This window comes from Lytechinus variegatus, chromosome 3 (genome assembly GCF_018143015.1).
Source record: "Lytechinus variegatus isolate NC3 chromosome 3, Lvar_3.0, whole genome shotgun sequence".
Classification (NCBI taxonomy): domain Eukaryota; kingdom Metazoa; phylum Echinodermata; class Echinoidea; order Temnopleuroida; family Toxopneustidae; genus Lytechinus; species Lytechinus variegatus.
In genome coordinates this window covers 59,539,461-59,562,670 of record NC_054742.1, presented here as the reverse complement: position 1 = coordinate 59,562,670, position 23,210 = coordinate 59,539,461, and the positions used below count along the sequence as shown (strand labels likewise).

General features: G+C 36.1%; 1 protein-coding gene and 1 long non-coding RNA gene across 2 annotated transcripts in view; one reads left to right on the top strand and one right to left on the bottom strand.

Moving 5' to 3' along the window:
- Positions 1 to 212: 212 nt before the first annotated feature.
- The window catches only part of LOC121411522 (dual 3',5'-cyclic-AMP and -GMP phosphodiesterase 11A-like), a 100,177-nt gene continuing 77,179 nt past the window's right edge, over positions 213 to 23,210 (top strand). The window contains exons 1-3 of the mRNA XM_041604290.1: positions 213 to 492; positions 2,283 to 4,117; positions 21,074 to 21,157. Coding sequence (XP_041460224.1) covers positions 2,981 to 4,117; positions 21,074 to 21,157 — 1,221 coding nt within the window. The 5' untranslated portion in view covers positions 213 to 492; positions 2,283 to 2,980. The remainder of the gene's footprint in view (positions 493 to 2,282; positions 4,118 to 21,073; positions 21,158 to 23,210) is intronic.
- On the bottom strand, positions 13,930 to 22,566 carry LOC121411523. The gene is made up of 4 exons (XR_005969481.1): positions 22,498 to 22,566; positions 17,401 to 17,566; positions 15,656 to 15,759; positions 13,930 to 14,526 (listed from the first exon to the last, which is right to left on the bottom strand). It is a non-coding gene; the product is annotated as an uncharacterized LOC121411523 (long non-coding RNA).

Sequence of the window (23,210 nt, the reverse complement as noted above, 5' to 3'; positions counted from 1 at the left end):
TGCATGGGATCGCAAACCTAAGATAACTTATATCTCTCGCCCATTTCATAATGACTAATTTTACCAGGACGAAGTGCGCATGCGTTCTTGTTCTGCTCCGCAAGCAGTTAGAAATAGAGAGAGAGAGGGGGGAGTTAAATTTGGTTATACAGCTCCATCGTACACGCTCGGTAAGTATACAGTCGTGCTGCATAACGCTAACAATCAGTTTTAAGCGAAGAGTGGTAGCGGGTAGGAGCGAAATGCTCTTTCGTCTGTGCCCCATGCAAATCATGTTCGTAATGATATAATGAGAAGCCTTTCGGAGATTTTCTCGCCTTTCCGACCTCACCACTAATATGGGTTTATTTGAAGGATATTTTGGATCTTAAGTAGCTATCGCGTAAACAAGTGTTGAATAATAGCAAATCATTTCAGAAGGCTCGGTGGCCACCTGAGTTTCGCGTTGTTGAGCGGAAGCAGTTAAACTTCGGATAGCTATCAGGATACTTGGTAGGTAATCACTTTTGTTCGATGTGTTTTGGTGCAAACGAAAACCAACTTCAAATAGGATTGAGTTTAGTTGTTGGTGTTTGGGTTATCCCATGTAATTCTTTGATTGTGATTGTGTAAGAGCTTTCGTCTATTTGTACAAGAGTGTATGAAAATACACATGACATGACAAAAAGAAACAACAAAAGAACCATTTTTCGATTCAGACATTTTGTTTCTAAGTATATATTTTTGGCTGCCTTTTTCTGTTTTTAAGGCACGTTTATATAGAACCTGCAATAGAATTGGTAAAATATTAGCAATGCCTTTTTCTGCTTCGCTTTTTATTCAGTCTGAAATTTTGTCATGTAAAATTGTTCTTCAACTTTATGTGTAATGTTTTGTAAATTTGTATGGTTACGTCTAAGGGCGGTAAAGAGAAGTTCGTCTTATGAGAAAAGCACATGTTTAGAGAAGGGTATCTTCCTACCACTAATCTTGGTGATGATAAACACGCCAGATGTGTGCGCACATCCCGACTGCATATTTCGGGGAGCAAATTGGAGGAAACTGGAGACAAAATGCCTGAAAATGTGCGTGTTGATTACGTGGATCTGTGAAAGATCAAGTTTCGCAAGGCTTCTGGATTCGACCAGAGTCTAATGTACTTAGCCGGTGTGATCATGCATACAGTTAGCCTGATTCCCCACCTCATACATTATTGGCGTAGAGCGGGTTCCTTCAGGGAATGTCTTGGCACTCCTAAGGAAGGGAATGGTTGGTGGGCGGTGGTTGGGGCGAGAGGGGAAGGGAAAACAGGTTGCGTCGCACCATGCGAAAGGGTAGGTAGAAAGAGACATGCTAACTGCATTGCGACCCAGCTACACTGATGGTGACAGTTAAATGTCTTTGTATGAAGGCCGAGCAGTGCTACTGGACACGCAAAAAGAACTTATCGTTCTCCTTCTCTTGTTTATGATATAATTTCATTGAATGAACCTCATTCACTATTGTTTATAAATATTTTCATTGACATTGTCTTAAGATTGGTAATTGGAAAATTTTCGAAAAACAAAATGAACAGTTGAAAGACAAATCAAAATTTGGATTTCGACCCTCACTAAAAATAACCATTCTACTTTGATGTTTTTAACTTGCTGTTGACCTAAATTTCACTTATCATCACCATTACATTCCCTCTTAACCATGCAAAAAACAATCAGAAGAGCTATACTCAAGTTAATGAAAGCCTACCAATAATGGAAAGCGTACCACGTTTTACTATCTATGCGTTCCTATCTTAATGCAGACAAGCACTCTTAAAACCGAAGTTGGCGCCTATTCGTTCTTTCAATGATTCTTTAAAGAATTACTTTGTTAGATTACAAAATTTATTTTTATTTCAAAATAATTAAGTTTAAAGCATTGACACAGAAGACATTCAGGAATGAGGGGCAATTAAAACTCAAATACAGAAAAACGTCTACAAAGTTTATGTGGTTTCTGTCTTTTTATTCAGGTTTCAGAGTATTTATAATGGTAAGAGCCTGCTTTATTGAAGCTTTCATTTTGTCAGTACGCCAACTGAATCACATCATTTGATTATAAATTTATTCAATAGAGAAATCTTGAATGTTCAAATTATTGATTCATCTCATCATTGGTCATGTGGGAAAGGAGGAGGGTGGAGATATTCATTATTTGAATGTATTTTGATTTCCATGATGTAAATCGTTAGTCGTTTTCAACGGCCTGTGTCACTTATGCCGTCACTATATTATATACATCTTTCCTTTCATTCGTTTCTCCAGATTTGCGGATTGATATCACGATTGGATTATGCCAAAGGAATTATTTATGGAAATGATACATACCTGATGATTACGAATATTCTTGTGTCTTCGGAAGTTCAATGGCATAGTGAATCAGTCTCCTTTATCTTGGAAATAATTGTCTGGAATATACCCGCACTGTATGTGCTGATTTGACCGGGAACCGTTCGACATTGCCATAAGTGAGCGCGTTATTGATTTCTTCTGAGTTCGCTTCATTACAGATGCTCTTTCTCATCATAGGAGGACCCCTCGAATGGACTCATTCTGGGCACGTGCCTACACACTGCCACCACCTTTATGGATCCATAAAACCATCTCGGTATATAACCATTCCGATCGATACCAACTAATTATATCGCGCGTGAGAAACGTGTGTTCGCAGCTGCCTACAGGTCACCCCAGCAAGTCAAACCTTGCTTGGGATTTCTTTTGGAGTCGCACCATCGGAGTAAATACTGAGATGATGATCGTATCTTAGATATCATATCGCCATTGAGACACGCTAGTTGTGATCGATTGATTTTTATTAATGGAATGTGAGTCCTCAAGGTCTTCAGGTGCCTGATCTTCAAGATTGTTTGCGTTTTTAAAATTATTTTGTGGATGATTCAAGGTGTTGTTACTTCATCACTTTAGCCTTTTCTTGCGCACCGGTAATGTTAATATGACACTTGATGAATTTCTTTTACTGCGTACCGTGGAGGTTTCTTCGCAACGTGTATGATACCGTGCGAATCTGCATGCTAGATGTGGCTCAAGTTGACCTGAGAACCCAAAGCCTCGCAGAGAAATCTGAAACAGACATGGAGGTCAAAAAGTCCGAAGAAGACTTAGATGTCATGAAACCAAAACAGATTGAAGTATGGCTTGATGCACACCGTGAATGGTTCGAAAACTACTTCTTGAAGGGCGCAAACAGAGACTTGGTTGAGAGGTGGCTTGACTTACACAAAAACGAAGATACGTCTTCGCCACCTAGCTCGTCTAGTCCGACGAATACACCAAGTCCAAACTCTCCAGGTCCTATTACCAATCAACCAATACAACCGATACATCCACTCTCTCCTCACACTAAGAGAAGAGTGACATTGTCCGAACCAGAAGATAAATCCGAGAGCAATTCATCGGATGAAGGGATTGCGAACATCCCTGTGAGACCCCGATCAGGGTCAAGGCAATACCTAAGACAGGACTTTGCAAAAGCGCGCTCTAAGACTGTATTTAGCACGTGGGCTGCTGGAACTGGTGCGCGTGAAAGTTCTATGCAATTAGATTCGGAGCCGTTGTCGCCGAAAGAGAGAGCCATGGGTGAAGGCCCTGGCAAAGGCTTCACAGGCCGGAGGAGGTTACGCCGAGCTTCGACGGTGCCACCACCTCAAAACTTTGCAAGTACTCTGAGTTCTTTGCTGGAACCTCGGGTACGGTTACCGCATCGCACTAGCATAACCCACGAGGCCAAGCTTCAGCTACGATCAGCAAACGAACGCGAGTTTTTCCTGGCCCTCGTCAAAGACATCTCGCATGATCTAGATTTGAACAGCCTCCGTGGTAAGATTCTCTCTAACGTGAGTATTCTCGTGGACGCCGAACGCGTGGAACTGTTCTTGTTAGAAGGACCTAAAGGGAAGGAAGTACTAGTATCAAAGAAACGTGATCTCTCGCCGGGAGCTCCTACACATCGCCCTACAGATTGGCTACTTGGATTTGGAAAGACGGATCAAGAAGGATCTATTACTGTCAAGGTTGGCGAGAGCTTGGTTGGAAAGGTTGCAGAGACCGGCCGCGCGGTCAAGATATCGAGTCCTGTTGAGGTAAGTTTCATGAAGGGCTTTTCTCAGCAAAAGGACAAATTTATTCCATTCCATTTTTAGTAATCAACCATTCCCCAAAACTTTATGTCCAACTGGTATGAAACATATTTTATAGGATAAACAATAGAACTATGAAAGTAAGATTTCGGTGCTATATACATTCATCTGGGTTCACTTTACACTGGATTTGGTGTCATTTTTGTGACATCACTTATCCTTATCAAATTCCAGCTAGATGCCCCGATGGAAACCTACTGCAAGTGACTATGATTACATGTTGCAAATTAATGTGACGTTTCCATTGTGTCGTAGGCATCTTTAGTATTCACCTTTATTTTTCTTTCATTTACCAACTAAACAAACAATGTCATATATTTTGTAGACCTTTTTGAAGCCCCGTAAAAGCTGAAGAACAGTTAGAGTAAATCGATGATGGGCTTGATATTTAAGCAGTCGAGTTCATTAAATGTCAAGCTTTGTTAAACATCCATCTTCATGACAACGGAAATGGTACTAAAGAATTAATCTCTTAATACAACATTCCATTTCACTGAATTTCACTTTCTGCTAAATTTCATATCAAACGAAAACAGTTCAAAGTGTCTGATGGCACTACCTAGTTCTTTAGACCTTTGTTTTATGTCAACCTTAGTTTTATTTGTCTTGTTCAAGTGACATGGCTCACATTGTCTAAAGATCTAGTTATATTTATATAGATAGCATGGGTACTGGCCACTTTGGCGTAAGTATCTTTATATTTCCCCCTGACACTGGTCCCATTGGTGTAATATTGAATAATATGGGAAATAAAATGGGTAAAATCCCTTTCTAATCATCGCAAATCCCGACCGTCTGTAATTTGTCATCCTCCTCCAATCTTGATCTCATGATCGCAGATAGGACAGCGATTTAAGATTTAGGTCACATGGGTCTTCTGAATGCTCGTTAAGACTCAACATGAACAAACAGGAAGCTTACGTCTGGCACAGTTGCATCGTGGCCCTCTCCGAATAAATCATTTGATGTTTCTGTTGGTAATAATTCACGACAGATATCGTATATACAGGCAGAATGATATATCATTCCTGACAAGATAACGATTTTCACATTGTGGAATATCCAGAGCAAATGAAAATCTTTGCTCATCGTTTTCCCCTGGGGAATAAAATAAAAAATTATCGTGCATATTGGAATAAGAATATTTTCTTTAAACTGTAAATAGCAACTATTAGTACTCATTAAACAGTAGGCCTACGTGTAACTCAACGTACATTGACACAATGAGAGTAGTTACCATTCAACATTGGAGAACACGATTCTATAATATAACTACATACAAAGCAGTAGACCATCGATGACAACACACATGTACATGTACCATTTGTCATTTTTATTTAGAAGATTGACATGCTTTGAAAGTCTAGAAGAGAAAATACCAAAGTCACATAAAGTCTTCTTAAAACTTTTATGTTTGTTGTGTTGAATACTCATTCCTATTTAACGCCCAGTTGGGATATAGATAATGAAATCTCTTAAACCATTACTTTGACCAGTATCTCCAGAGGGTAAGACTTCAGATGATAAATGCTCTGTTAGTACTTAGGTCTTCCATACGCATTTATTGATTTGTACTCCGAGAACAATTTGCAGGCATGGCTGATTATCTTGACAGTGATTGACAAATTAATATTATCATACCAAGGGTGTACAGTATATATATATATATATACATATATACATATATATATATATATATATAATGTATAATATATATATATATACATGTATATATAATATATATATACACATATATAAATATGTATGTACTAGTATATGGTTTATAGACTCGTGTTGATTTCGGAAGTTGCACGGAAAGAGAATCATAGTTCGCTCGATATCCTCCAGAACAAATGCGGGTGTCTTGTCAAAGTACAATGTCCAGATCGGCGCCAGAGGATCGTTCGTTTTTCGAAAAGTCAAAAATGATTCATGGACATCGTTACAAACACTTGATAGTCTATTCTCGTTGCTATTGTTGTGATGTTAAACTTACGACACGGTTTCTATTCGTACTAACTAAGCAACACTGATACCTGATGGAATGCTATTACCACGTCTTGTTCTTGATTTTTGGTTTTACTGTGTGGATTCCGAGTATTGATGAATTTGAGATAAAGTGTAAAATAAAATATTACTACCAAGTTATCCTAGGTGCAGATCATTCTGTTTCCAAGTACTTAATTTTTTTATCAGGAAAAGTAGAAAAGGCAATCTCTTCGCTGTGATATTTGCGACTGTTCTTTTCGTGTCCCACCATTGCTCTCATTCCAGTTCTGATCAAGTTTCACGTGGTTCTTCGCCATCCCGCTGATCTTTATTAGAGCGTAATCCAACGCGACGTTATTCTATTAACTTGCGAAAACCCCGTCGGCCAACTTTTTCTTATCATGCCCAATAATGCTAATCAATTCATTTATGAGGATTCTACGAGTCCCAATTCCAGCCTTCAGAGGCTTTGTAAAACCATAAAAGACAAATTCCCCTACGGCAAAGAAAATTCCTGAAAGCGACTGACAAATTTTCCAAATTAAATTCATCATAAGGCAGATGTTAAAGTGCGTTGGTTCCTTAGTCCCACTTATCAAATTTCGTATCACCATCCCATTTGAAGTTCCTTTCTACGTATCTTTGCTTCTAATTGTAACATTTTGGAAAGGGGGAAAGGTTATGATGATTCGCACGCAAAACATTTTCTTTTGTAATCAGCTCATATTATCATTATAAAGAGGAAAGAGTCAGCGAAAATGTAATCATACCGATATTTTGATTTGATAGCATTTATTCCATTCATCATAAAATCAAAACAAAAAAGGGTACACACACGGGCTACATACATTACAATTTACATGGGAAAATTGTAAAATAATTCAATGATGAAAAATCTGGAAAACATTTGAAAAAATAGAGTATGTGTAATTAATAAATGAATGAGCAGGCAACTAGAAAGGCAAAGCCTTATTAGCGCTGCCACCCTTACAAAGAAACAAACTGGAAACTGAATACTGAATACCAGAAATAAACATCGTGCATATAGGGGGAAATGCAAACTTTTTACACAATGACAAAGTATGTATCAATGATAATTACTATAAAAACGAAAGGAAAAAAAGAAAAGAAGAAAAACACCTTATCATAAATTACTAGAATATTTGCTGATAAGTTGGGTTTATATCTCCTTTTAAAAAACATTTAATGATGGACTAGATTTAACAGAAAATGGTAACTTATCCGAGATAATTGGTCCTTTGTATTGATAATATAATAACATAATATACAGTGCGTATCAAAAAAAAGTTTACACTTAGAAAAAACCCTGTAAAATTATACATTTGTAATATCCTGAAGACCTTTCCACATTTTAACATTGGTACAGATCCATTTAAGTAAATGACGATAAAACTGTCGAAAAATATTTCCGCTTGAGTGAGCACCACTTACTTTTAAAAAGTTAGTGAAAAATGATTTGTGCAGAACCTTGAAATAGTTATGCGAACAAAATATGACCTTAATCATGAAGAACACGTGGAATTTTGCTAGTAAAATTGATTTGAAGATATCTTTTACCTTTTAAACTTGTTTCCTTCCCCAAAACACTTCGAAGAGTGCATTGCCCCACCCCACTCCCCCACACACCAAAGCCATCGTGACGATATTTGCTTTACACTCACCTGTGATTTACATGTGATGGCTAAGGCTTGTTTTTCATTTTGTTAATCATTGCTAAGCTTTAAAAAAGTGTGGAGAAACAAGTATTAAATGAAAAATGAAATGTAAACCCACTGTAAATGATAAAAACTTTGTGAAAAAATGCTGAAGATGTCTGATATAAACTTTTGTTCAGATTCAGTTATGTCCTCAGATCCGGCTGGCACAAAAAGGGTAAAGGTTGTGCTTACTAAGTTTTGGAATTTCAATTGGGTGGCTAAATCGCTACAAAATGCTTGAATGTATCCGTTTTATTTAAATTGACTGAAGGTGCAAGGAGATATGAGAAATGTTTCGCAGAGTAAGTTTGATATCGCCCTTTCCCCTTGACACAGCGGGCAAACGAGCATTTCTGCGCAAACAGATTTCTGCGAGCTTTACAAAAATGGACAGAGCTCACTCAAGTGTAACATTCTGTCAAAACTTTTATTTTCATTGGATAGATGAGAGTCAAACCCAATATTATATGTAAAAAAAATTACCCACATGTTGTATATATTTTAATTCCAAGGGCTTTTTCAAAGTATTATTGTGGAATATCGGAAAATTTTGACTACTTTATCCTATGTACAAAACTAAAAACGAACAAGATCACTCATACCAATTTTATTTGGGGGTCAATATCATCTTATTCAGCAATGGCAGCCTCCATAATTAATTTCACTTAACTAAAGTTATATATTCAAGATTGTACCCAAGCTATATGTCATTTTTGGCATTCAGTTTGAAATGATCTTTAACGGGATTCCACGATGGCATCAAGCTGATTCGGATAAAAGCAGAAATGTGCGGGAAATATGCTTATGAATGTTTGACGAAAATCATTAATCTTTGAACTTTTGATTCTGTGACGTCACAAGCGAGCAGCGTCCCAATATATCATGTGATATGAACTCCCCAAATTTCTAGATTCCCATGTTTCAATGATTTATATGACTGAAAAATTATTCTCAAATAAACTCGAAAAAGCTGTTTCATTCACAGTTAAATTCGGCATTTCATTGATTTTTATCACTTTACAAACAATAACTGCTCGTGTGTGAAGTAGCATGAGTAAAACTTGGAAAATCTTAAATCTATTATTTTAAAGTTTTTTGCACAAGCATCATACATATGTGTCAGGACAAACTTTCATTTCAAATGCTCGTTATGTTGCTTTCATCAATCAAATAACATGGAATGGGTCCTAGTATAATTATCTGCGAACATATATTGTTGAAGATTATTACAGTTTCGGAAAGGGTATATTTGCAATACGTGTCTGATCGGACACTTTAATATAAAAGCCACATATCTTTGTGACATTTAAACAAATCCTTATTTCATAGTTAATAAAAACCTGTGCATGAATAACAGGATATACATTACTATTTCGAGGGTGATATTTCTACGTACCTCGATACGATACATTACACATTTGATAGAGATGCTTGGTATTGACGTCATAATGGTGAAATAATAAAACACTCCACATATATCACAATTCACTTGAATATCGAATCAGGTCTATGATGAGTGGAATGTCTTCATAATTATGTAGAAGAGGAAGCCTCTTATGTAATACTTGTATAAGACTGGAGCAAGATCAGGGTCACAGAGTAGGAGGGGGCAGGGGGCGAATGTCTCCTATGATTTTATTTTTAAACAGTGAAAGAAAAGAAAAGAAAGATGATGAGAAGAGTAAGAAATTGGGGGAAAGTTGGAAGAAGACACATCTGTGTCATTTTAACTCCATAATATCCCTGTATTGTAATTCAATTTCAAAATAAATGTCCGTGTCCCGCACTCCACCATTTAGATATTCCGGCGCTGCCCCTAGACTGCATGGAACAGAAAAGGGTGGCGAGACAACACCCACTCAAATTGTGATTAGCATGATCATTCTTACAAAGTTTTTTTTCTGTCGAGTGTATTCATGCTCATTAAGTCTCAATCATTTGAGTCTAATAATAATCATACTGAGATGTCCATAGTTTTTTCATCACACCACTGAATCATGGAGAAGTAATAAGATAAGAATAAACATGTCCAAAACCAGTGGGTGCTTCAGAAAGATGTTGTTAGATAATTTTGAAGGACTGTACGCACGATTGGTGACCCAGTTATGATTTTTTATGCTAAAATGATATATCCTGATAATGGACCTGGCACCTAAGTATAAGGTTACAGTTGGAAAGTCGTGTGTGACTTTAAAAACATCCTTATGAACCACCCACCCGGCCAAATCCATGTACACATGGTGTCCTTATTAAATTCCATTTACATGAAATGCGTCAAATTTAAATCTTCACTACTTTCTGTATTATCATTATCGCTATGAAAACACGAGATGCAATCATTTTTCGTGCATTTGATATATATTACTAGTATAACTTATTCAAACTCGTTTTTCACTCTTTTCACTCTTAAAAAAATACAGGAAATTGTCACTGGGGCTATTATTATTTTATTCATATTTGACCATTTTCATTCACCATGGTTTGTCAAGAAAACAGTCATTTCCGACAACAAAACCTGAGGAAATATTCTTTTTTTTTAAACAATAGATTGTACCTGTTGAAAACGCTGTAAATACATAAATGAAGTAATAGATAAAAAAGAGCAAATAAGCAAATAAACAAAGAAATATCTAATGAATAAAGAAATAATATATCCTAAATAATAATCTATCTACTTCTATAATGAGCTAGAAGTTCGTTGGGTTCTTATTGTTTTAATAATAAAACTATTTCACTGAACAGCAAGAGTTAATTGGAAGCGCATCAACACTTATGTCTGTGCCCAATATATAATGATTTTTTTCTAATTAAATTCCAAATCAATTTTTCCAAGTCTTAGAAATTTTCACTTTTTTATATTCCAACATCTGAAAATAAATGGAATGAATCGAATGAAAGATTTGAAATGAAAATAAGGATGTTCTGATTTCAAATTGCTTGAGTTTGGATTAGTCTTTATGTTATAGACATAAGGTAGTGAGAGTGTTTTTTTTTAAATAACAATACTACCAGATTCATGACAAAAATCTTTATTACGTAGAAACAGGTGACTCATCGTCACAATGTGATATATGAACGGAAGAATCCGGTGCATTGGGTGTGTTTTACAGGTTTCATCTAAACTGCGTCACTGTTAGTATTATCTTCCAACGCAAGCACAACCCCTTCCTCGCGGCAGGTGCATTGTTAGAATTATGAATTTCGAAGAATTGCGTACTTTTGATTTATAAGGATGCAGTTGCGTGAAACTTCGTGTTTCCAAGAGGAAGATTTCCGGTTTCGTGTATTGGATATCTTCGAGAATATAGAATTGATTAATTGCTGATGTAAGCCAGTGGAATAATGATATTTCAATCTTCGAGCCAAAATGGTAGAAGACTTCCTTCTCAGATATGGAAATATTTGTCTAAAGGAGCTACCACACCTAAACGTTTTAGCCATACGTATGCCGGCGGACGTAACTATAGTGTCAAATCATTTCATCATTATCATCAAACGTCTTGGCCGACGTCGGCGCACGCTGACTAAAAAAATCCATGTGTGACCACTTCTCTACATGGGTCATGGACCGACAAGCTGATCACCCGAATGTCATTGTGAGATAAATCAAGAATGGGTATACATTTCCACCGATCAATAGAGTCTGCGATGGAGACATTCTTGCAAAATGATTGAAACTGTCTATTTAACATGGTTGTATATCATTAAAATCCCTGGGGTTATTTGACATCAAAGAATTATCGTTTAAATTGTCCATCTCGATCCTTCCTAAGCACCAAAACGTAAAATATGAATGTTTCTTCTCGTTTCCATGTATCATCATATGTATTACAACCCATTTCCTTATTACTTCGTAATGAACTTCATGTAAATTTCATCAAATTTTCCAGTGTAGTTATGACCCCTTTATGACGGGGAAACAATTTATACTGAGCTCTTACATTTTAGAAGCGCTAAGTCCGCAAAATGATGCGAGAGATAACAAAATACATAATAATCTCAAAAGTTTGTTATCTCACTATTTTTAAGTACAATTAACATTGTTGATGTAATCGTTTTTAAACTATCGAACCCTACCCCCCCCCCCCCCCCTCGAACCAAATGATTCAACCATGAGAATCTAGATAGGGACAAATGGGCAGGTCAATCTCCCTCTCTGTAGTAGGTTCATTCAACATTTGTGGCACATTTATCCGTTTCTAGAATTACGACGAATCTAATACTTAAGATGAAATTTATTTCAAAATTGGCACAACTGGGCGTTGTGGTGCATGTTCACCTGTAGACTAAACTACATTTGGGGAGGCATTAACGCTTAGGATCGAGCTGTTTCGTAAAGCTGTTCGTATTAAAATTAAGAGCGACTTTAAGAACGACTGTGATCTTTCTTACGCACTTAACCATCGCCGATTAATACATCATTTAACAAAAGAAAGGATCACCAGTCGTACTTAAAGTCGCTCTTAACTTTAATACGAACAGCTTTATGAAACACCCACCTGCATGGTCACGTCTTTCGGATGGTGACGGTAAACGTCGGTCCTGAACGTAAATTATAATTTTGATTGATACACATTTGTTAGAACTCAATCTCTCTCACACACACACACATGCACCCACCCTTATACAACACATCACTTTACACTGAATTTTCCATGATCCATTCAGCATCTAGAATGCAGAATACAAATAATCAATCAGCTTCCATTCAACAAGAGCAGATCAGGAACAATATTTGCAGAACGTCTGCGTTTCATCCGCATTATAAAGTGACTTTTTTCTCAAGAAATAAATTTCGAAAATTACATCCATTTATTTACAACCGAATCACTCCTTCGCTTATTCCTGCGACAAACGAGATCATAATTTTATTCAGATATTGATCGATGGCGGCCCATTTTTCCATTAGAATACCTTAAAATCGGCCTCCCAAATGAGAAAATCTGAGCGTGCAAACCATGTTAATGTTCACTCGGTTTCCCCATAACCACTCATGCACGTGATGGACCAGATCAATTACTTGAATGCTTTCATGTCTTCTTTACTTTTATTTTCGTGCTCATCCCCCCCCCCCCTCCTGCCCCTGTCTGGTGCTAATGAAGCGAACGCAGATTTACGCATTTCGATTAAACTAATTTACCTTACTCTCGAATAACGGATCTATTAATTATATTTCATGACATTTTGAAAGCCCAAGATTCGTCATTATATTAAAATGGGATGTTCTCTAACAATCTTTCCATACATGTATATTCGAGCATTCTGATTATTGTAATTTATCCTGAAATAATAATTGCTAATGCGATTTGTTTTGTGATGTAATGCTCAGAAGCCAAGGTATATCGTCTTCGTGCAAAGAATCTATGAGAGGCAGGTTTAAAGGAAAATGAAACATTTATAAGAATAAAGCTAGTGCGAAAACAGTAAAATCAAAGAAACCGATCAATAAAAGTTTGAGAAAAATTAAGAATAAATAACAAGGAATGTATGATTATTTGAAGTTTAGATCATTATTTTAATGTAAATCCTCCAATTGGCAATGCGACAAAGATGTGTGATGCCACATGTGAACAGCTTCCCCATTACTTTTGTATATATTTCACTTAAACTGCCTCTTTTATCAATATAATATCAGTATAGATCATGTATTCTTTCTATGTGAAGGCATGTAATACAGATTTTCAAAGAATGAATTATGGATAAAGAGTTTGTATCACAATTTAAAAAAAGAGCAAAAAGATACATTTTGTGGATATTTCTAAGTCCATCGATCGGAAAGTTGTTCACATGTGACATCACACATCTTTGTCACATTGCCAATGGGAGGATCTACTTAGCAGTAGGGATCCCATTTTTCAAATGCTCGTATCTTTCTAATTATTTTGCAGATTTTTCTCAAACTTTCTTTGATCTTATTCTTTGATTTTTCTTTTTCCAAACAAGCCCACTTGTTCCAAAGTTTCCGTTCCCCTTTAAGGTCGAGTGTGCACGGCATACTAGTATTATCATTGTGATCACTGAACATGTTTATGGCCGAGGTGTGTGGGAGAAAAAAGGGGCGGGGTCGGGGAGCCGGGGGAGAGAAAATAAGAGAAAAAAATAGGTATAGGGTCATCATAATTGTGGGCGGATGCGTGAAAAAGAGTGGTGTGTTGGTGTGGGTGAATATCTGGGGAAACTAGCTTGTCGGGGTGCCGTAGCCGAGACTATACACAAAAACTAGAGTTATAATCAGGCCTCGCAACCTTGAACAAGGCAGCATTTGAACTGAACAAAATAGCCAGGAGAAAATAATCAATAATGAAAGACAGATTAATGACAAGACAGTTTTACAGGTGAGATGTACCTTGGTGCCATTAAGAAACAAAAAACATAGACCTTTTCACATGAAGATGCTAACGTATCAAATACCAGGAAATATAATGTATATATTAAAAGACAGAAGGAAAAGGGAAATATAGAAAGGTGAGAAAGAAAATGAAGAAATACAAAAAGTAATCAATCAAGGTACTATCTCTTCTTCCTACCTTGATTAAACCAAAGATGAGTTGATTGACCTTTATAGTCACTCTCAGGTTGCTTCGCTTATCATCCAGCGCAAGTGATCCGACCAGTTAAATGTTTGCTCAGCTTGCTGGTACAATCCTTGTTAAATAGAGATTTATTCCACATGTTTAATTTTGGCGAGAGAATCTCCTCGTCCGATCCTATCTGTGAGGTGTTGGTGCTAAACTAAAGTTCATTGTGATAGGACCTGTCTTCAGCAGCTCGTCGTTATATTTTTCTCTCTTGAAACGTATATTGCAACAAATGCTAAATAAATTGAAGGTCTTAATACTGTCAATCTGAATACGACTGTTCTCTAATGCGGTCTACAAAAGAGGTATCTTACTGGACGGAGGGATAACAAGAAAATACTTTAATTTAATTATAGTTTTGTATTATATCAAGAACGAACAACACATAATTTAGGAAATGATAAGGTGGTCCTAGTCTTCAATAGGAAAATGGACTATTTTACATAATCAGTTTCTAATTTGATTTATATCAGAATAGTACTTCTTTTCATCCTGTTTGCACATGATTAAAATACATACACAAATCTAACCATACGATTGCATTTCTTTCGATAGAATGTTTTGGTCCTAGATTCGTGCTCTCAATTTCATATTCTTCACTCAGTCACCCCTTCCCCTTTATACATTCAACACGTTCCCCAAAGTTAGTCATCTGAGCGAGCGTGACATACAATTAGGTTCAACTACGCCTTTCATTCCTCATTAATCACTTGGATCTGTTTATATCTTCCTAGCTTCCACCATGCTAAATTCCTCAAAGTGCTCTTCAATATTACGCTGAAAGTCGTGTGGGTAATTTCGGAGCCACCTTTATCATTCTGACAAACTGTCTTCGAGTGTAGACAAATAGGGTCGCTTTGGTGGACAATCCATCGCAAATAGCAGCGAAAACACGTTAAACTAATAATAGTCTCACCTCGATTTATGTGGTATCACACTCCTATCATTTCCACCTTAGTTGTCCAATAATAGAGCAATAAAATTATATAGTTACGACGAGTTAAGTAAGCATTTCAAGCATGAATGTGGTAGAGAGATATTTTTGGCGAGTTCGTTTAAAGAGAAAGGAACCATTAGCATGAATAAGAGAGAAGAGGTATGGAAAGCATATCTACGAAATGTTTAACTGGTTAACCACGACTTCAAGCCCATTAGAGGATAGATGAGTAGATAATAAATCTGTATCAGAAACCTACCCCGTGTTGAAAATTCACCTGCAGGCATGACAGGCGTATTCTGCAACAGTAGGTCAATGCATTTCCTGTGAAATAGTGTACCCTCATACCGGTCCTGCACATACCTGCAATGAAAAGAAGCAATGTTTTTTCTGGGTAGATAAAGACCAACGACACAATGGAATAAAATTTCATCAGGAAAGCTCCCCATGTGGCAAACTTATTGGACCAGGTGGAACGGCAGAGACTGTGTGGACGGGATCGACATAGGATCCTTAATATTGATCCAACGGGGGTTGAACAGGGTCAACAAGTCTGGAAGGCTTTTTGAAATTTGGGACGTTTAGAATTTAATGAAGAACTGAAGTATCCGATCGAACGGACAAACTTTAAAGACAGTATCGATAGCCAATATACATCATTGGAAAAGATATTAAATTAATAAACAGCTTTTGTATTTTGCCTTTGATCAACTTAAATTCGAGACCCTTGAAAATAGGTTTTATTGCGCTTAACGCCTAATTCTATGACGTCATCATACATGAATGGAGTTGTGACTACTAAGAAAAGTTCGATTACTGTATTTTATTGTTTTCCAGATTAAAAATACAAATCATCTTATGAACAAATTGAAGTGAAAAATAATTTACGTGGCAAAGAGTCTGGCTTTGCAATTGATAGATATGCTGATATAATGGAATCAGTTGATTATTGTTTGTACCGTATTTGTTTTTTATTACGCTTTACCCCTTGTACAGTTTCACAGTTATTTGTGAATGAGATGGGCCAAAATCTTTGTCCTCGTTTACTCTCGATTAGAAGGTACTCATCTGCAAGTCCTTTGTAATCACCGAAGCTTTAGAAATGAAAAAGGGTATTAAATGATTCCGTAATACTACTATTGCCCGGCACATCTATTTATTTCATGAACAACCATAGTGCTAAAGGACACTGGTTGTTCCCCTAAGAAGATGGTGCAATACATCAAGGAGCTTTAACATCGAATGAAAACAGAAAGTAATTGGTTACTGTGGCAAGTATGAAGTGGTCTATGCCAGAACAAGAACATATATAACCACAGGGTGCAAAGAAAATCTTAAAACCTTCATTCATGTGGAGAATAAAATGATCAACAAATCTTCACTTAGTCTTTTAGTACAATGCCACTTCACTAGTCATATTTAATAAAATGATAATATTTATACTCCATCATAAGAATTAACATGGCCATTTGAATGATGACAAACAGAAATGGCGAGAATTGATTTTATGAAAGTTTCTATCACTCTTTCTATTTTTTCATCTTCAAACGGTGTTCAGGAAATTCTTCATTCCAATATCATAAACATTATTTGCTCAATTGAAAAGTCAACATTTTACATCAAGTAACAAAACTGATGACCCAACTTAAACTCAAATTCGAGAGAAATTAGCTTTAATTCCAAGAAGATGATTGCCGAAAGTGGGACGTTGGAGAAGATTTGGCCACTAAAGGAAGTTCCTGCAAATCGATGATTTACCTCTCGGGAGAGCCAATCGCAATAATAAGTCGTCTTTAGATTGATGGCATTGTATAAAGTGAAGACTTGCTTCTTCCACCCGAGGGCACACGTGCTCTTTTGATATTGTCCTCGGCACTTTAATCTCGAATTCATGAACTGTGTAGGGGCTGACGAAATGTCACAAAATGCCATTCGAAAGAGAGAAAGAGCATAGAAAGTAACAGCATTCATAAACATTTTCATTAAACCATACATTTGTTTTACCTTTACATAGGAATCCTCTTGTGGTGAGGGTACCGTGGACTTTTAAAGGATGTCATTCTTGTTTCGATGGTAAAAAGAATGAAGATATGAAAATGACGACACTCGGGAGACATGCAGCATCAGCTGAAGACTTGAAACGGTTCAGTCTTGTTTCGATATTAAAAATCTGAAAATACAAAATAAGCTTTCATTTGTTGGAGAAAATCAACATGATTATTCTATCCAATATTGTACAAATTCTAACAACTTTTCTATAGGACCATTTTCCTCGTCAATGCTAATGATATTGCTTGCAAATGACAAATATTATTACATTCAAAAAGTAAATTTATTGATGTGACATATCAATCTATGATAAACTAATATGAAATGCAGCACTTTGGTTGTCATCATTATTTTGTAATGTAATGCCTATTAGTTCTACATCAGAATACGATATTTGATGATCAAAAATAGTAGCAAAAGCTCGTCGCCACTCCGTTGTTCAATATCACAGCCCCCACACACACCTTCACCCTCCCTCCTTCTCTCTCGCGCACACACACCCGGGTACACAACCTACAAATTCAATCATTCAGTCTTGCTAGTTTTATTTATTGAAGTAAATTCTAGTAACAAACATGCGCCCAGTCAAGAATGCCGTGAGAGATTTCCGCCATGCTTGGAACACTCTGTCGCATTCTTGTCACGAGTTTAAGCAGAGAATTACAAGCTTCAGCTGAGGTGTCAAATTCAACGGGGCGTCGATGTACCCGTCTTTGGAATTCTTTCGCCAAAATTCATTCGCTGTATAATCAATAGTCCATATCACCTAACCCATCCTACGAGATATACATCCTTCTTTCCAGATATACAGTGCTATTGCGAAGATTGGGCTCATTGATACTGATGAAGTTATCATTAAAGAACAAGTCCACCCCAATGACAAGTTGATTTTTACAAATCTGTTTTTACAAAAAACCCCGAAATATTGCATAATTCAAACAATAAAAAAACAGTAGACTGTCTCATTTGCATATCACTGAGTTGTGCATTATAATTGTTTTGTGATAAATAAGCAAAAGTTTAAGATGTCATAATATTCTTGTAATTTTTCATCCGATTTTGATGAAATTTTTTAGCATTATGCTATTTTTGATATTTCTCTATTTATTCAAATCTACATTTTTCTGGGGTGGATTTTCCCTTTAAAAAACTTGTGCATATAGAGGAAATGACGTCATTGGTTTACATACCAGTGGTGTGATCGTTATCATTACACTAACCTATAGGATTTTCAGGTCCCTGTAACGATTTTTAAAAAGGGGGTGGCGGGGTGCTGAGGGTTTTGTTTAGCGGGTTGTCATCAGAAAAAAATACAAGCCCCCCCAAAAAAAAATTCAAACAAACCACCATTGTTTTGCCATTGCTAACCTCACTTCAAAGGGGTGCTGCCTTTATGGTTAATGTAATACGTAGCACCCCCTAAAAATCATTGGGATGCTTCAGAACCTCAGTACCACCGCTTCCCAGTATCATGATTTTCATAAATGCGGTGCATTATACAACTTTCTCAACATTGTGTTTGTTTCCTTTCCATTTGGTACTTTCACATTGAAGTGTTTTCATGAAACGACTCATGGTAATCTTGATACTGTCCTCACTGTTCCACGGAAAGTCGTATATAGTCATGATAATAAGGACTTTTCGAAACGCTACGGATGCATTCGTGACTATGGGTGGCCGAACATTTAAAATAGAATAAAGCAAATCAGTTGAGCCTAAAATTTTAGCCAAACACATTTCCTGTAGGCCCTGAACAAGATATGCCTGCAGTTGGGCCAATGCCAGAACCAAAACTAATTTATGGCTTTAATTTTCCCTAGCAAGAACGGGACCAGAGTTGGTACCGTTCCCGCATGCGCAGTAGGAAGATTTGTTTGGGTTGGTCAATTTTTTTTTCATTTGTTTTCTGGCCCCAGACAGGAAACATTCCATTTGTCCAATATTTTGGAAAAGCCCTACTTAAGTTTGTTAAGGACCTCTGTTATGGTACACTTATAGAACTGATACCCACTACGCGCGCGAACATCTAACCACCTCTTACGTCATCATAATCATCATCATCATTGGAAACTCTAGCACAAGAAAATATATTATCTTTTTTTTAACACATACCGTCATGAAAGATATTCTAAAAAAACATCATTTGAAAGTTGGAAAAAATATATTTTTTGATGCAATATAGAAATGAAAAAACACATGGGTAAGACGATACAAATTATAAAGTCTTACTATCTCGTCAGGAACTAACTTTTATGCCTTCACCCTTGTTTATTTTCGTATGCGGTATGAATGTTTATGTATATTTTGTTTGTGTTTTGTAAGTGTAGTAATTCGTGTACATAAAGTAGATTCAATTTTAGACAAACAAATCAATCTCATGATATTTGCACTTTCAACAGTACTGATTCCTATTTTTAGTCCTATTAGATTTCAGATGCCTGTATTCAACTAAGCTTCTCGTAAAATTTACAAAGAAATCCAGCCTTGGTCCTAAAATGTTGTGTTGGAAAGGAGAAAAATAAGAAAAACAGATTGGTGAAAGTTTGGAAGAAATTGGACAAGCAATACGAAAGTTATGGCTGCTTCAAAATTGAGATCCCAAAGATTATGTAGATTTTAAATTGGCAACTGGGTAAGTAAATTATGACAAGGGCAAGGACAACTTTCCCATAGGCCATTTACTTAATTGGGGCAGGAATCTAAATATAACCCAGGTAGCATACTGTTTTATGTCCTCATGAAAGAAAAATCTCATTTGAAGTATTTTTAAATGATATTTTAGCCATACTATGTATTGGAGTACATCAAAGAGTAGTCCTTGCCTTACATCACTATGATATCACAATATGAAACCTCCATGGGTATAGTGATTACCAATGTGTACAACTTTTAAAACATCATAACTTTCTAATGGTTTGTCCGATATTGTTCAAACTTTTACCGATCAAATTGTCCGATGTGTTTTCCTCCAAAAACAAGTTTTAATTTGGGTAGGATTCCCGTTTGAAGGAACTTTCACTTATTGTGTTTTCAGATTGATAAGAGGCAAACCATTAAATTTGGGTCATAACATCTGTGACGAACTTTACTGGCCAAAAATAAGTTTCGTTGTTGCGACTGTTGCATATTGATGCAGATATCAAATGGCTACGTCTAATTTAGATATTAACATATTCCCAGGGCGTTTTCTTGCATTTCAGTCTGAAATCAACTTCAGATCAAAATCACATTGTATAAATATAGTTGAAACAGTACAATCACCGTGTGTTTTAATGGTTATGCTCAGTCATACCAATACAGCCGACTCGAACTGACCGATTATAATTGTGTTGTTCGCAATTACGTAATAGCTTTGATCGATATGGAGTCTGCTTTGTTGGTGTGACAGTTTTAGCCTCAATCCACCTTTTAGTATAGACAACCATTTTCAATGTCATCACCTCATTTTTATGCAACTTTGTTCATCAAATCTTTACTATAAATATAGACAAATAATCGTTAAATGTTTAGTATCATTGAATTTTCAATGAAGGAATGAGTCATTTTTGTGTGTGTGCATGTTTCATCCAGTCTGCTGCATGTTTCTACATTGTGTTTTCTGTTTGCTGTACCTCCATCTTGTTTTTAGGCTCGTCCCACAACTTGTGAAAACTGTGCAAACTTCTCCCCAAACTGTCACGTGCGAATCATGAAATACGGCTCATACCTTCCGGTAAGAAATACTTCATATTTTTATTCGTATTTCAGACCTGTTTCTTGAAATGAAGTCATTGTTTCGAAATAATGAATTCATCTATTCGAAATAGTTTTAGAGAGTTGACTACGGAAAAATAGGAATACTGAAACTTAAAACAAGAGTTAAAAACGACAAAACACCCGTCAAATTAATGGAATCGTCCTCAGTGGCGGATTTTGGCGGGGCACAAAGGACGGGCACGGTTTTATTATTTATTAGAATCACCTAGTGAATATAATATTAATACATTTTTATAAATAAAAATTGCCATTTGCCCCCCCCCCCTTATTTTCGAATTTTCTCTGTGCGTCCCCTGTAGTTTAAAGTCCTTAATCCGCCACTGGTTTTGTTCAGATGGATTGAATATATTACTGATATTTTTTAATCTTCATATTTCAAGATAACAGGTCACTTCATTCTTTGCATGTATTGATATGAGTTTCCCACTTTGATGTTTGATGTTAGTTCTCGTGAGCAATATCTTTTGACAATGCACTCATTTTGCCTTGAATCCCATTATTGTATGAATTTTGAATTGAAATGATTTGATAGCTTTATGCATTCACGGAAGAAAGCAAGACTGTTTTAAAAAATTGAAAAGTGTAAGTACAAGGACCTTAAGCATACATGCAAATAAAAGAATGCATATAGAGGTTTATAAAAAAATGAATTCACTGATGACACAAAATATCAAAGAAATAAGAACGTGTAAATCTACGATTTGTTTAGTTGGTCAATATACATACATTTTCAGACGAATGTATGTGTGTATGTTTAGGGGCGAGGGAGGGTGTGTGTGTGTGTGTGTGAAGTTAAGAAGTTTTTTTAATAAAAGTATAATTTTAAGGAATTTCATTCCGTCTTTATTTGCTTCAGTTTTTGGTAAACATATATGTATTTATTTTTTATTCATATCCTTGTTGATATAAAATAAAGATTTGTAATTTTGTTAGTACTTATCTGGAGTTTATGTAATTAATTTGAATGAAATCCTCAATGAAAACATGTTGAAAAAAAGTGTGTGAAGGATAATAAATGGTCACAAATGACGCAGAGTAACACGAGTTTTCGACACTTGGCCTTCCGCCAAGGGTTGTTTGCTAAATAAAACAAATAAAGCAAATTATAGAATGAGCAACGGGCCAGACGAAGGAACATAATGGAGAATGAGTACAAATTAAAGCAAAACAAATGACAGAAGTAAGACATTCATATAATAATCAAACGGAAAGGTGCATGGAATAATCACAGAAATATGAAATAAATGATAGTATTAGTAATAATGAACAAAGCAAATATATTTCAAACAGGATTACCTGACAAAAGTCGAAGCAAACCTTGTCATGTCTGCCTATGATGTATGTCGTGCACCTTGTGTGTTCTGTACAGATTACAAGGTATAAGCGAGTCAAGAGGGTGTACAAAGAAAATCGGTGTTAGATGAATGCACTTGACCAGAACGATGAACAATAGAGAGTATAAAGATCTTGGGTTAAACCGAATGATCTATTTATCGTCTGTTGTTCATCGTTTTTACCTTATAATCTGCACAGAGTACACACGGTACACGACACACATCACAAGGTTTGCTTCGAATTTTGTCAGGTACTCCTGTTTGAAATTTTTGTTTGCTTTGTTCATTTTTATCATTATTTCTGTTGAGAATGGCCTGTGATTATTCAACTCTTCAGTCTAATTACTATATGAATATTTTACTTTTGTTTTGTGTTTTGCTTTAATTTGTACTTATTCTCCAGTATGTTCCTTCTGTTCTGTTGCTTATTCTATAATTTACTTTATTTGTTTTATTTAGCAAATAAAATGAGAAAGGCCGTCAGCCGAAAGCTTTACTTACTCGTGTTACACCGCGTCATTTGTTACAATTTAATACCCTTCACAAGATATCATACGAAAATGGTATTTAGTAATAATATCCACGCCTTTCTCGCTGTATTCGAATTGGATAGCAAAAATAGCCCATGTGATGTCAACTGATTCAGGATTCTAGACATTATCTAGAATCCTGAAT